Source organism: Haliaeetus albicilla, chromosome 19, assembly GCF_947461875.1.
Source record: "Haliaeetus albicilla chromosome 19, bHalAlb1.1, whole genome shotgun sequence".
In the NCBI taxonomy this organism is placed as follows: Eukaryota; Metazoa; Chordata; class Aves; order Accipitriformes; family Accipitridae; genus Haliaeetus; species Haliaeetus albicilla.
In genome coordinates this window covers 6,712,690-6,726,423 of record NC_091501.1, presented here as the reverse complement: position 1 = coordinate 6,726,423, position 13,734 = coordinate 6,712,690, and the positions used below count along the sequence as shown (strand labels likewise).

Here is a 13,734-nt window from a genome sequence, read left to right as displayed (position 1 = left end):
TGGCTCTGCAGGGAGCAGGACGGAGCATTCCCTTCTGCCATGGGGAGCCGGCTGCCCCCCACCACCTTGGCTATTGTCTCACTTGGGATGGCACCGGCACTAGTCTCCTATGTCACAACATCTTTGAAAGGCCCCTGTTTTGTCCCAGCCTACAACAAAAGCGTCTGTGCGAACTTGTAATTTCTCATGAAATGTAATTGCTGTTGTCTGGCCAGCGCTTACTGGGAGAGTTTCACGGCAGGGAGTCAAACCCCAGCAGATGGTAACTGAAGGCAGGATGAAAAGATTAAACCAGATATTCTCCAGTCTTTTCCTTCCCCAGACAACTTTGCAAGAGAGACAGAGACCCACACCCTCTCATGCATGACTTCCCCTTCTAACTCTCCAGCTACCAGTTTCTCAAATTGTTTCATTCTGTGGACTACTGGATAGAGCTCCAGAGCCATTCCCGAGAGAATCATCCCCAGCACATTCAGAAGGATGGGATTGTGCCAGGGCATCAAACTTACGGTTCTGGGGAATGCATGGGAGAAGAGAAATGCCTTATATACTGTGTGCTCTGGAAGACACGAAATGCCAGGCTGGCAAGGAAGTCACGAGCAGACAGTAGTCCTGCAGCTGGTCTCAGCTGGAAACCTGTTCTCTCTGCAAAGGGAAGTTAGACTGAATTTAGGCATATCTACAGTTAACTACGTGGCACACTTCAGGTAAGCAGTTTCAGAGGAGCTTTGTGCTCTGTTGCAGTAGCTCCCTCTACCTAAGCACAGCAGGAACGTCTTGGCTTATCATTATCGATGTGCCCTTGTAGTGCCATGGGGCCAACTACTGCAACATCAAATCAGCCAGCATCCATCCTACACGTACTCACACAGCAGTGACATGAGGTATGGGAGTACTGCCTACCGCGGTTTACATGTTTTGCACTTTTACATCACATGTCAGTGATGTGTCTGTGGTCACATACGATCCTTATGATGAAGCAGGGGACAGAACCTGCATTTTCGGTCCTGGCTAGTCTATTAATTCTTGGATTATCTCTGTCATTTCCTGTACACCATATATAAAAAAACCAAACAGGAGTTAGATAAGGGACACGTCCCACCCCTACACTTGTCTGAGAGCACCTGGCTCTCCCCTGATGCTAGGTTACTGTTTAGCCCCTCCTGCAGACTTTCTTATTCCCTGCACTGAAACCCCTGGTACCTTGCAGTGTTGAAGTCACAAGTAGGTGGACCATGGGTCTGCTCCAGTCTGGGCAATTCCTCTGTTCCTCAATGGGCCTAGTTCAACATACCCCAGAGGCAGAATTGCAGCATACCATTCAGCTTCATTTGCCTTTGTCAGCGCATGCTCCACCTGTATAAACTAGCTCAGCACTGGCAAAACTTGCTATCAATTTTATCTTTCTGCCTGGACTCTGTTAGAATAGGAACACATAGGAGAAAGAGCAAACAGGTCCAGAGATAAGGGTGCTGGAATTTGGCCCTTAACCATTTAACATCAGAGTTTCCATCAGTGCTCTCACCTATTTTTCCTCTCTGGTTTTCTTCCACCATTATGTGTGTCCAGAACTAACTACACAGCCTCCCAGTGATGTGATCATATGTATTTTGCTTTGCACGTGTCCATAGGACAGGACAGAAGAATGCAATACTTTTGCACCGTGATTTCAGCTTGTGCTACCAGTGTTACCCCAGGACACCCTGCGTTACTACAGAAGGTCTGTGAGAGATGACTAACAAAATAACCAGTCCTATGGTCAGCAGAATACAAAATCTACATTTCCATGGGAAACATGTTGGTGGTCTGCAAAGCTAAGAAAATTGAAAATCGCTGCTTTAAAAGAGAGCCAATGATAATCTTTTTGAAGTCCTATATTCAAAATCTGTGTTGCATTCTCAGCTCCCATAAATGACATTTCATCTTCTTTAAAGCATAAGACTACATTTTACAAAAATTCAGAAATGGCTTTATTCTCCCTTCTCTATCCATATTCTATTGTGTCATGAAGCCTGGAACCTAATTTATTTTATGTAAACAAACAAAAAAAATCCCACCCAGAAACCAAGCCATTTACAAGATTTGTTTTGGTTTGGTTTTTAATGTTTCTTCCAACATTTCTTGTCTTGCTCTGTCTGGCTATTAGCACTTCTCTCATTAGAAGAAAAAAAAAAAAAGAGAGAGAAAGAGAAGAAAAGGAAAAAAAAAAGGCTTCACTGGAAGAATTAGAAATGACAAAACATCTGAAGCTATACAGGACAAAAAAAGAGTGGACAGCAAGGCATGCTTCTACCTGACAATGTGAGGGACTAGGCACTTAGCATTTGCCATGGTTATCTTCTATTGCTCCACTGAATTCAAAGGTAGTGGGTACAGAACTGCCTCAAAGTTGAACAACAGCAAAAAAACCCTGTGGAGATTATGTCTTTATCTTTGTCTATAAGCTGAGCAAAGGCATCAGAGTTAACCAGGGAATCAGAAGTGGTCGTAAAGCAGCTTACTATTCTCCCCCTTCCCCAGTTAAGAAAGCAGGGTGTTTGGGGGAAGAGAGAGACCATCAGCTATGTCTCCTCAGGCACTGGCCAGGAGCTGGCACAAGAAGGGTACTCCCTTGCTGCTGATGCCATACTAAACTAATCCAGAAGAATGTGAAAATCTCAGAATCTGGTCATCTTCGGGCTAAATTCTGAGTCTGAGTGAAGTGAAAACTGCACCAGCTGAAAAATATATCAGACAAGAACCAAGCCCTAAGTAACTCAGTTTTGGAAGGACTGTGAAAGAGTCTAGGGAAATTTATATTGCTTTAGCATCCATGTTGGAGGAGCAGAAGGGAAAATGAAAATTACAGCTTATGTTCCTTGAGATGCCCTTTTAAATATAGGCCAGTGAATCAGACAGTCTGCTGATGGAACAGACTTGGCCAGTTGCCTTGAAAAGCCATAGGAAAAAGTTATCTGCTGAAGGTAATATCTGCAAAATCTGAACTTCTATTTCATTACTGCACGATAAAACCAGCAATCAGTAGAGAATTGGGGGTGTGGCTGATTGGACCTGCTGCACAAAGCTCTCTGAAATCAAAATGAGTTGAAGAGAAGGTCTTGAGCCGTTGACCTAAAGTGATCTGTAAGGCTTAATTCTTGGCCTAAAACCCTCATGTATACAGGCCTGTGCATTGTAGTGTGAGCTTGCTTGAGTTCACTGGCTGTAATTTCTTCCAGCTGTGGAGGACAATGAATGCCTAAATCCAAACATCTTTCCTAGAAAGAAAGATGTGCCTAGGTTCATCTAGTTAACCCTTCAGAAAAACACTTGCTATGTTAAATGGTCACATGGTTAACTATTTAGATTCCCTATAAGTAATTATGAAATACTTACAATGTAGAGTTTATTTCTGCTCAAACCAGCCTCACTAGCAGGCCAGCTAACACTAGACAGATCTTGTAGTTCAACTTGTATTGTTAAAAGGAATTGCTTGCTTGAGTTCACAGATACTGCTGAGTAAAAGAGAAGATGGAAGTTTATCTGGCTGTGTGGGCTGGTTAGAACATGACCACTTTCTTTCCAGGATATCCCTCTCTCTCTCTCTGCATTCCTATAGTTTATTATATTCAAAGCTGCGTCAGGAGAGCTTTTTCAAAGCTGTGCCAGTGGACGTTCAGACTGGACATTAGGAAGCATTTCTGTACCGAGAGGGTGGTCAAACACTGGAACAGGCTTCCTAGAGAGGTGGTCGATGCCCCAAGCCTGTCAGTGTTTAAGAGGCATTTGGACAATGCCCTTAACAACAGGCTTTAACTTTTGGTCAGCCCTGAAGTGGTCAGGCAGTGGGACTAGATGATCATTGTAGGTCCCTTCCAACTGAAATAGTCTTCTACTCTTCTATTCTATTCTATTCTATTCTATATAAAGTCTTATCATCACATATGCTAAAGAATGGTCCAGTCCTTAGAGGCAGTATTTAGCAATACTGCTAAATACATGCTGGGCTTTATGTCCTAAATGGGAGAGTGGGACAGTTCAGGGCTCACGCAGAGCTAACCAGTGACAAGAACTGCACTATGCATTTCCACATAGGTTGTAGTTGAAATACATCCACTGTATGCCAAGGGATTTTGGGACACACATCACAGTGCTTAGGTTAGTTAAGGCTTGGTTGGTCGAGCTCTGCACACCCATAACACAGGAAAATGCCTGAGCACACAGTTGATTGATGAATTGTAAGGAGCAAAGATTCTGGCTTTGCTGACACTGGTGGTAAAAGCCACCCAAATTAGTAATAAATCAGAAGAACTCCTTATAAATCATACCCCTCACCCAGTGGCTGCTTGGCATGAGGCTGTCTTTAACACAGGTTTTACAGACCTTGCAGATGCTTCTGACTCAGACTGAGTTTGTTACAAAGGGACCTTGCAATAATGTCAGTCTTCATGCTCTTCTAGAAAGTATTCTGCATAGTGAAATCACCTTATTAGAGGGAATTATTGAAGATAAGTAAGATATCAGTTCAAAACCCCATATAATAGGACTAAAATATCTTACTCTTAATCATGTCTAGCTGTAAAGACAGTTCTTTTGAACAAACTTTGTACCACCTATGCATAATCTTTTACAAAGCCTGTAGGCTAAGCTAATTCAAGTTTTATCTACTTTTTAAGGAGGGTAGGACCAGCGATCCTGAGAGCCGTGCTTTCCATTTTCCTTAGACACCCATTCCAGGATGGAATTAAATGCCTCTGAAGTGCCTGATTCTCATTCCCAGTCAGAAAAGTTCAGACAATTAGCTTACACTAGACACTCTGTGTTTATAGTAGATGAGTTGAAACTCACTGTGAATATCTTTCCAACTGTCATTAGTAGAATTTTCAGCATTTTATTTTTACTGGTTTTTTTTTTTGCTTAGGACAATTTGTATGGCATAGAGAAAATTTAGGACCAGAGCCTACAAAAGCAGGCAATCAAATCCTATCAACCAACATAAGCAATACAGATAGAATCATGACAGAATATTCTTACATTATCTAAATTCTCCCCCTTTGAAATCACCTGATTCACTTAAAGAATATGAATATCTGTGGTAATCAAATCAGCATCACATGATTTCTGGAGCTCCCTGCTGTCAGCTGCTGTGTAACTGAGATAAGATGAGATCAATTACTTCATGAGAAAAAATATTTATCAGCCCAGTTACTATAGGATGGAAGTAAGATGGATAGTTGACTAGAAGGGAAAATAAGTGAGAAAATACATAACACATACACAGGAAAATTCCTACAGCTGGATGCGATGGTGCTCATGAGAGATGCTTTTGATATGCCAACCCTCCATTCCCTTACGCTGAATGTGCAATAAAAACTCTGTCATCTAACAGCTTAATCTTCCCTAAAAATGGCAGTGTCTTAGAAAACTCTTCAGCAACACAAAGCTTATACAAGCTTACTAGGATCACCTACGGATACATGGAGCAGGTCACTTGATCTCCCAAATACTGTATTTAAATTTAATTTATTTAAAGTTAGGCCATACTTTTTATTATTTATTTCATCATAGTGATCAGCTGTCCTCCTCTCTCTTACACATCTAGTCACTGAGAAGGAGCAAGGAGGCTTTAAAGACCACCTCTCTTTAGCCACTCTTGATAATGGAAGGAAATCAGCTGGTTGACACAAAACACCTGGCCTTGGGAATGCCTGCAGCCTCATAAAAAAAAAAAATGCAGGCTCCTTTCCTCTCCTGCCCATTGCTAGTCAGCCCAGGCATTCTTATATGGCCTTTCATCTAAGGGCACATCTTCATGCATTTACAGGCTGGCACCAGAGCCTTTGTGCTCTCCTGTCGGAGAGTTTAATGTGGGGCCACAGAGAAGAAAAAAAGGAGTGTTGTTCCAAGGTAGCTGCTGACTGACTAGCCGGACCTCCTAGAAGTCGTTTCCTCTAGCACACATTGCCATCCTGTCTCATGCATCAGAAAAACATGGATTTGAGAGGTATGTACCTGTACTTGTGTTTAGGTTTTACTAGCAACATAGCTACAGAGGCACAAAATACAGTCAAACCCATAGAAAAACTGCGTGTGGACGTCATGCTGAGCAGTGTGCTGCTGTGGCCGTACTGCTGCCAGCACTGGAATTAGCTGGGTAGTGCTACACCAACTGCAGCCGCTCACGGAGCAAACACAAACTCGCTTACAGCTTGGTCCCTAGATATGCCTGGTATTAATGCCCTGTGCTACAGCTCATTTTGCACGAGGAAATTCTGCAGCTAATCAGCTCTGCTCACCAGCTTGGGTCCTACGAGATGGTTTGTGTGTGTACATGGTATACAAACAAATCCAGGAAACCCTAGAATAAATCATGGTTCATAATGACTGACCTTTTAAAAACCTGGAGACGTCCTGAAGTTGAGGTATGTTATCCTCTTGGTAGCCGCAGTATTTCTCCAGCTGCTGGAAAGCATCCAGGTACTGTGTACAGGCATGAGTAGGGTAAAGGCTGCTCAGCTTCCTGTAAACCTCTCTCCTGAAAAGCAAAAGCCACATACCATCACCCGCCTCAATAAAGCAGTACTTATCTGCCCTATCTATAGATCCACAGAGAAGTATAAACCCCCAGCATGGTCTAAAAATCTGAACTCAGGACAGCTGGTGCTCAGAAGCTGATGCCTGGGTGGACATAGCAAAGCATAAGGGGGTTTTCTTTCACTTTTCCTTCAGAAGGTGGGTTCTGTTAGGCAAATCTGTTTTATCCCTTCCTACGCCCTCCTTTAATGTAACAGGACTCTAATCCTGATTCAGAAGTGTTTCTTGCTTTGGTATAAGGGTGTTGGAGGTACCAGGGAAATCCCAGGGAGAAAGCTGAGGCTGTGGCCCGCTGTGTTGCGCAGTTTAGGGATGGAATGAGTTGGGCATTCCTTCCCTCTCCACGTTGGGGAACAACTTGAAATGCCGGTCCCTCCATCTCCATGCTGAAGCCTAGCTGATATTTGACTCTTGCAAACCTCCTTCTAAAAAAGCAGCACATTTTCTGATACTGAAGAGTAACATCTGGAGAGGCAAAGAGGTTCATACTTTTGAGTTCAAAATGCCTGGCATGGGCTATGTATTCGAAAGACATGCCAACTTCTTGAAGTGTGTTTACCCATTATACAAAAAGTGATCAGCTGAAGAAAAATATATATAACCAGATTTGGGCACAGGCTTCAAGCTTCTCCCAAACTTGATGGTGCTTGGATTTAGAGCTGTGGTTTGGAATATATTTAGCTGTTGCAAAGTAAACAAGTAGTAATAGGATGGCAAAGAACCTTATAGAAATGGTTATTTTTGTTCAGACATGGCCCTGGGGTGTTAACAATTTTATAAACATTGTTTTATGAAAATTGAGATCATTCTTGGAAATGCTGGCTACGGAAAATGACCTTTTGTTGTTTTTGTATTGTATTTTTTTTGTGACGCTATTGTTGCTATGGAGGTGATAGCCAGTCCCTGGTAATGGCTCTCTTCATTTGTACGAATGTCTTACACAGTGTGGGAGTAATGAGCCAGCATGAAGGGGGGGAGAAAAACCTTAGGAGGAAAAAAAAAATAAAATTAAAAGAACAGAGGGAAACAGTGGCTGCTGTCACTATTGCAAAAGCCGCAGGAGACTGGGCCATTTCCATAGAAGAATTAGGAAAAAATGAGGAGGACTAGAGTTCAAGTGTTGCCCTGGCTTATTTCCCCATAGAATACTACTGACTTCAGTGGGATTGCACAGCATCTGAACCAGTACACAGTTCATCCCCAGACTGGAGTCTAGAGAGAGGAGGCTTATTTACACTTCTGCACATATGGCCTCTTTTATCAAAGTATCATTCTACTGTGTGTCTAAACATTGACTACCACAGAAACACAAGCACTTTCAGAGACTAGTGATGAATTATCGAAACCTAAGTGTCCCTCCTCTCTAAGTACCTCGAAGGCTATCATCTAAATTCCCTCCAAAGTCAACAGAGTAGCAGATATTTCCAAACAACAATTTTGTTTGCCCTAACGTAGTGTCTCAAATAGGTGTAATGCCTCACCGTATGGGGGTGCTATCACTCAAAGGAGCATTAAGCTGCTACTTGATGGTGCTTCAGTCTGGACATGGAAAGAGAAACTGCTGAAAGCGCGGTCTATGAAATACTCTAGAAAAGAGCCTCATAACGAAGGATGGAGCCAGCCACTTGAAAGACTTTTAAGGGAATGACCTTATTTTACATAAATGTCCATATTCTTTTAGAAGAAAGTGGCACTACTCAGCTTTATTATGAAGATGTGACAGGTGCATCCCCATAATTTTTTCCTAGATTCTCCCTTTTTCTTGTAGAGCTTTTACCCAGAAGATATCTTTCGTGACTATTTAGTTTCAGGGCCTTCCAAGAAGCCTGCCTGAAAACAGAAACTCAGATCATCTGTACCCTCTGTTTTCTGAAAGTCATATTTCTTCACTTGATTAGTTTTCATTTTTATAATCATGTTGCTACAAACTGAAGGCATCCAACAACTCTTCAGAGTGAACACCAAGGGAATTTAGTCTGTGCTAAAAATTTCCCGTTCAATTGCACAGTGCTCAATTAAGTTGTTCTGTAATGCAGCTGACCTCAGGGCACAACCCCAGGGGGCCATGATAACCATTGGGAAGTCTAATTTTGGAAACAGCTTTACATAACAAGACAACCTGGGTTGCTGGGGCTGGCTGTTTGGGGAAATGGGCAGATACTTCTTTAAAGGTCTATTCCGTTACCACAGTGGGACTAATTCTAGGTGGAGAAGGGCTGGAATGACGGAGGTTGGCAACAAAAGAGAAAAACAGGAAAGAACACAAAATTAAATTTTCTTAAATATGACATTCCCACACACCATCCCATGCCAAGATTGTTGGCTGGTGGTAGCAATCATGAGCGTGACACCGACCATCAATCTTTGACAATTGAAAGATGATATAAAAACCTATTTGAGCTTAATAAAAATGTGACCGCCTGGATGAGTTGGATGCAAGGTTTCTATGTGATTGTGGGCAACACCCCTCAAGCTTTCTGTGGCACAGCGGATTTTATTTAAAATAAAACAATCACTGAAAAAGATGGGATGGCCCTGTGGTTGAGGTTCTGGCATGAGACATCTAGTGTATGGATTTAATTCCTGGCATTGACATAAACTTTGTGTATAATTTTGGGCAAATCACTTAAGCTCTAGCTTTTTCAGTTCCACAGTTATAAAATGTGGTCACCATTCTTCCTTTTTCCCACCTTTAGGCTCTTTCCATTTAAATTACAAACTTTTCTGAACAAAGACTCTCTCTTATTATGTGCACATGTGGCACCTTGCACAATACTGAGGCTCTGCTCTTAGTTGGGACATTTGGACATATTTATGTTTGTATTATCATAAAAATGTGTACTTATTGGTGCTTACTGAGATTTGTTAAAGTTAGTGGAAGAGAGTAGAAACAGAGGTATATGAAATAAGAATTCTTCTTTCTTTCAAATCTGCCACATACTTCACCATAAAGTCTGCAAACATACTTTGAATTGAATTAATTTTGGTTGGTTGGTGGGGGTTTTTTTGAGTGGCAAATCTTCAGGAGAAACAAAGCCCCAGTGAAGAAATGCTGCACCCGCGTAAAAGTAACTTGCTGTCATTTCATATGACATCAAAGGCCTTTTTACAGTGTAAATAACGTATCATGGAAGGGCGCTCCAAAATTTCCTTTACCCTCAGTTTCAGAGAATGATACCTATTCATGTTAACAACAACGAACACTTGCAGGAGGACAAGCAAGGCTGGTCTGTCCTATAAACATTGAATTAACCACATCCTGCAAGTGGGCATCTTCTCCTGCTAACAGATTTGGAGAGGTGATATTTCTGTCACCACCATAGCTGTGGTTAATTAGAGGTCAGTTAGAAGAAGTTATACTATAGGCTCTGGGTGTTTTCTGGCTTCTGCTATCTTGACGAGATTGGCAGGCAGGAAGGTGGTCAGGAAAATGCATTTTACTCTAGAAAGTGAATAGGTAAGACCAGCCCTGAGAATGGCTTTCTGCAAAACAAATGACCAAAAGGTGACTCTTAACCAAGGAGTAAAATTTGAGATGGATAAATGTGATTGTAAAATGTTGTAACTGTCTCACATTGCCAGTCTTTCCTGGAACTGCAGTGGAATGGCCCAGGAGTCAGCGTGGAAGTAACAGACTCACCAAGTCGCAATCTCCTGCGCTGTGTACTCGACACAAGGCAGAGGGTCTCCTCTGTAACGAAAAGAGGAAATAATGCGTGTGTCTAAAGCAGGTTTCAGGTTCAGTTTCCAAGTATTATTTTCTTTGCCTGCACCATCAATATTTGCTGTAATGAAGACAGAAACAGCAAAGCAGTACATCATTAACAACTTCTTTGTCTTGGTAGGCTCTATAGTGTGCATTTTCTCCTCTGTTCCAGTGTGGGGAGAAAAGAGAGGGATATGGTAAGAAAGGAAGCCATGTTCTGCTTTACAGAAATAAAAATTAGCCTTCAGGCCTACCCTTACCTCAGCTGAAGGCAATCTAGCGAGGAAAGCGCCGTGTGTGCCCGGAGGGTCCATCCCTGGAGGCTGTGATGGGCACAGTACCGTGGCAGAGAAGTATTCACAAACCCGTCAGCAGGGACCTGCCCTGGCACACACTGCGTGGTTCTCGCTAACTTCTCTGACGGGCGGTCATCTCTCCTCTTCCTCACTGTTGCTTCTTCAGTAGCTCCGAGTCAGTTCAGCGCGTGCTTTTGTGCTGTTTTGGGCTGCGCTAGCTGTGATATATGGTGGCGGTGAGAGAACTGTACCCAAATAGATGTCTCTCAAGACCTGGGAGATTTCACCAGTTCTTGAACACCATAAGGCTGATAAGCCACAACCAGTCCTACCTATATATCTGATTGACTCTGTCAGACAGCAGTGTGATTCTGGGGAAGTTTTACACATAAAGGCAGAAAGATTTTCCATCACCCACACAAGACGTGAAAGGTTTTTAGGTTTTTACGTAGCTAATGGACACGGCTAGAGACATTTTGTCAAACAAATAACAAAAACAGTAAATTGCTTTTCTTTGTCAAAAATGTGTTCCTAAACATTATTCCTTATAGTTCCTTGAAAAAGATTAGCCTCAGCTCAGGAGCTAGTCCTAAAAAGAACTGCAAAATTGAAATGAAAGAGTCATATTGAGAAACCACCTCTGCTAAGACAAAATACAGCACTGAAGGAGATGTGAATGCAACTCTAAGATTTTTATCCTAAGGTATATTTGCTGTGTTGTGGGAAAAGTCTATTCCATCTGGAGTGAAAGCTTCTGTGGCTGAATTCTGTTTTCTAAAAGATAATCTTTTGTCATTGTATCAAAGGGGCTAAGTCTCTGGTATTTCTTGCACATGAAGATGTCTGAAAGTACATGTGGACCACTGAAGTCTCTCTTCAGCAGCCTTGTACTTACGCTCTGTAATTAAAGGCAAGGTCAGCAAAGAATGCCCTCCGTTTGTTATACTCCAGGTCAGCGTGTCCCTGAGTTAGAAAATAATTGGAAAAAAGTTTTACTTTAAGAGATTTGTGGGCCTAAGTAAATTTGCTAACAGAAGCATTCAGAAAACCTTGGCCTCAAATAGGTTTTTTTTTTCTCTGAGGCAATGAATCTTGAGCCTTATGAACAGTGTAAGCCAAAGTCTGCAGTCAGTTACATCCCTGACATTTTGATGGAAATTTGGGGCCTGTGACCAGGAAGAAAAGTAACATGGCTTGGTGGGAAGGTTTTGGAGTTGTTCATAAACACTACAGCACAAACCGTTACACTTACAGGCAAATTTAAATGCAAATCACATAAAAAATGGAACTGAAATAGGGGTGTCACTTCTGCTGGGGAAGAGCTGAATCTCTCAATCATTTCTTTGCTGCTCTAAACATGAAGGTTGCAATATGGGCTGCGATGGACGTGATGATACCAAGCCTAGTACCACCTCGCCAGAAAAAGTACACTGCGCCTGCACCATACCCTGCAAAACATTTTGGGCGAAAAAAGGGTCCTCACTGGCTAGAAATCTTTAAAGCTGCTGCTGAATCTGTAGAAAGTGCAGGCTTTCAGCTCAACCCCCTTCGCCCATTTATTACCATATTATGCTAAAGACACATTCAGTGGTATATGTTTAAAGGGGCAGTTTACTTATTAAATACCAGAGTTTTCTTTTTGCCCCCTCGGTGTTTACTAGAAGTTGAGCTTCAGGCAGGCTTCTCCAGCTATTTAGTATGAATAGAGATGTGGAATCAAATTCCTTTGAATTTTACATCATTCATAATAGGAATAAAATCTGAAATCTGGCACTGTTACTAATACAACTCATAAAGCAGCGTTGATCAGCATCACTGTACAAATATTTATTATTCTAAAATATTCAGAATTTACTGGAACCACTTTGCATACTACAAGCCAAATTTCTCCCTTAGGTTTATTCACATAATTTTCAAGTGTAGCAATAATACCAGTAATACTGCTGTTAATGAGCATTGTGTGCATGAATCTGAGGAAAGAACTGGATCCCAAGAGCATGTTTATTTTTGTCATGTGTTACAGATAATATGTTCATTCAGATGCCACCCTTGTTTGTCAGTAGCTATAACGAGTCCATGCAAAACACATGGAAAAGCCATCAGGCCAGACCAGCGTTGATGCTGGGACCCCTCAGCTTTGTCCCTGCTGTTCCCAGGGCTCCGCACCCACCCCCTGAGCAGCAGGACCCTCCCTGGGGGAGCGCTACAGCCAGCAGCTGGGTGCCCCAGAGACTGCTGTCACACTGTCACCAGTTTGCTTTTCTGCCCGTTAACGACACAGTAAGGAATAAAGCGAAGCTGTTGAGGTGGCCAGCCCAAATTGCCTGTTTGGCAGTAAACGTATATGCAAAATCTCTGCTGGTACTTTCCTCCAACTTGTCCGTTTTTGAGCCGTGCTTAGCGGCATGGAAAATGAGCCCACATTGTGCTTCCTCCTGCCACAGACAAATGATTTTCAGTGCCTGAGCTAACTTGTTTCAAGCTAGTTTAGGTATTTCTACATCACACTGCATTCTGCAGCGTAGATTTATCCCCACTCAAAACTTCAGTAACTCTGCACCATTGGCCCTTTCTCTCATCCTCTTCAGTGCTCATATCTCCTATTTGGCAAAGTAGGAGGGGAACTTAGTCCAATTCAAAGAATTCCCAACATTCATTCATTTATCTCATGAGAAACAGCCTCAGAGCTAGCTCAGGTGTCGTGGTTTAGTCCATCAAGAAAATGACAAATAACTTGGATTGTTTCTATCAGAAAGATGTGAGGAAGAATGAAAGATGTCCTGGTTAAGGAGAATTTTAAGCTCTCCTAGAGCATTACAGTTTAATAAATGATTCTCAAAAATAGAAGAATGACTTGGAAAGTTTTTTTGTACCACAGAACTGTACATAGCTAACAACATTAACATCATGTAGGTTAATAAAAGGGTCTAAATAGAATTCAGACATTTAGAAAAGGGAATGACAAAATCTTGTAGATTCTGTTGACATCCATCTAAATCTTCCTCGCATTTTTCAGTGCAAAGTCTGTAGGTTTTTCTTCCTTTTCGTGCATCACTTCTCTGTGATGTTTGGCAGAACATCCCACACCAGTCCTGCGACCTACCTTGTCAACCAGCAGATGGCCCTTTGGAGTCCCTTAGTTGTCTGTACCTAACTCGT

The 13,734-nt window shown here is 42.1% G+C and overlaps 1 protein-coding gene across 1 annotated transcript in view; it reads right to left on the bottom strand.

Annotated features, from left to right (window-relative positions):
* LOC104322627 (tyrosine 3-monooxygenase) overlaps positions 1 to 13,734 on the bottom strand; it is a 36,308-nt gene that overhangs the window by 16,166 nt on the left and 6,408 nt on the right. Inside the window, exons 5-8 of the mRNA XM_009925913.2 lie at positions 11,471 to 11,538; positions 10,214 to 10,264; positions 6,369 to 6,514; positions 510 to 645 (exon numbers count right to left, since the gene is read on the bottom strand). Of these exons, the coding sequence (XP_009924215.2) occupies positions 510 to 645; positions 6,369 to 6,514; positions 10,214 to 10,264; positions 11,471 to 11,538 (401 nt within the window). The remainder of the gene's footprint in view (positions 1 to 509; positions 646 to 6,368; positions 6,515 to 10,213; positions 10,265 to 11,470; positions 11,539 to 13,734) is intronic.